The sequence below is a fragment of the Calidris pugnax genome, unplaced genomic scaffold, assembly GCF_001431845.1.
Source record: "Calidris pugnax isolate Ruff unplaced genomic scaffold, ASM143184v1 scaffold30, whole genome shotgun sequence".
In the NCBI taxonomy this organism is placed as follows: domain Eukaryota; kingdom Metazoa; phylum Chordata; class Aves; order Charadriiformes; family Scolopacidae; genus Calidris; species Calidris pugnax.
In genome coordinates, this window is record NW_015090776.1 from 5255862 (window position 1) to 5257416 (window position 1555).

The 1555-nt window shown below is 66.9% G+C and overlaps 1 protein-coding gene across 2 annotated transcripts in view; it reads left to right on the plus strand.

The window, feature by feature from the left end:
- LOC106890757 (SNF-related serine/threonine-protein kinase-like) overlaps nt 1–1555 on the plus strand; it is a 5411-nt gene that overhangs the window by 1098 nt on the left and 2758 nt on the right. The window contains exon 2 of one of the 2 annotated variants that reach the window (XM_014946767.1): nt 470–1092. In XM_014946767.1, coding sequence (XP_014802253.1) covers nt 504–1092 — 589 coding nt within the window. In that variant the 5' untranslated portion in view covers nt 470–503. Of the gene's footprint in view, nt 1–71; nt 1093–1555 lie in introns of those variants that run through there. The other variant, XM_014946761.1, reaches the window with a different exon arrangement.

Here is a 1555-nt window from a genome sequence, read left to right on the forward strand (position 1 = left end):
GGGGTGCCCAGGGTGCTGGAGAGCTGGATGATATGGGGGTGCAGAGGGTGGTGGAGACTGGAGGTGGAGGTGTGGGGGTGCCCAGGGTGCTGAAGACCTGGAGGTAGGGAAATTGGGGTGCACAGGTTGCTGGGGTGCTGGAGAGGTGGAGGTGTTGGGGTGCCCAGGGTGCTGGGGACCTGGAGGTGGGCCATATGTGGTGGAGGTGTTGGGGTGCCCAGGGTGTTGGAGAGCTGGAGGTGGTGGAGGTGTTGGGGTGCCTAGGGTGGTGGGGACCTGGAAGTGGGGTATCAGGATGCCCTGGGTTGCTGGGTGCTGGGGTGCCCAGTGGGGTGGTGGTACCCAGCGTGTGGTGACCCTGATGTCCTGGGCATCCTGGTACCCAGGGTGCTGGGGGAGGAGAGGCCGGTATTTGGGGGTGCCCCGTCCCCCACCCCACGTTGCTGATGAGCTGCCCTCTCCCACCCAGCCCCCCATGCCCGTCCCCGCCTGACCCCGCCACCATGGCCGGGGCGCAGGGCTGCGGCGAGGGGAAGATCGCGGGGCTCTACGACCTGGAGCGCACCTTGGGCAAGGGCCACTTCGCGGTGGTGAAACTGGCCCGGCACGTCTTCACCGGGCAGCGGGTGGCCGTCAAGGTGATCGACAAGAGCAAGCTGGCCGGGGAGGCGGCGGGGCAGCTCCTGCAGGAGGTGCGCTGCATGAAGCTGGTCCAGCACCCCAACGTGGTGCGCCTCTACGAGGTCATCGACACCCACGCCAAGCTCTACCTCATCCTGGAGCTGGGCGACGGCGGGGACATGTTCGACCACATCATGAGGCACGAGGGGGGCCTGGCCGAGGCGCGGGCCAAGCACTACTTCGCCCAGATCGTCCACGCCATCTCCTACTGCCACAAGCTCCACGTGGTCCACCGCGACCTCAAGCCCGAGAACGTGGTCTTCTTCCAGGAGCAAGGGGTGGTCAAGCTCACCGACTTCGGCTTCAGCAACCGCTTCCAGCCCGGCAAGATGCTCACCACCAGCTGTGGCTCGCTGGCGTATTCGGCGCCCGAGATCCTGCTCGGGGATGAGTATGACGCCCCAGCTGTCGGTAAGGGTGGTGTGGGGCTGGGGACGTGTCTCCTGCATGTCCCTCATCCCTACCAGCCAGGTCCCACCTCGCTTTTGGCTCCCTTAGGCTGGGAGCACCCACGCTCTGGTGGCACTGCTGTCCCCCCTGGCAGGGAGGAACCCCATCCCTTGGGTCACCCTGGCACAGGGTGGTCCTCCCTGGTGGAGACCATCCCCGGGTGGGTTCCCCACCCCAAGGAGGGCCAAAAGGCCAAGGAGGCTGCCAAGCCTGGTGTGGCACCCCCGGGGGGGCTCGCTGGGGGCAATTTGAGGGCCACCAGCCAGCTCTGGTGCTTATTTGGAGGGGGAGGGGAGCGCTGCCGGAAGGAAACCTGCTCCGGGATGGCGGCGTTTGGGTGGAGGAGCCCCCGAAAGTTTCCTCTGCTCCGTCCCCACCCTGGAAACCGCTTCCTCTCCGGGGGGGCTGGGGGAGACCGTCCCCG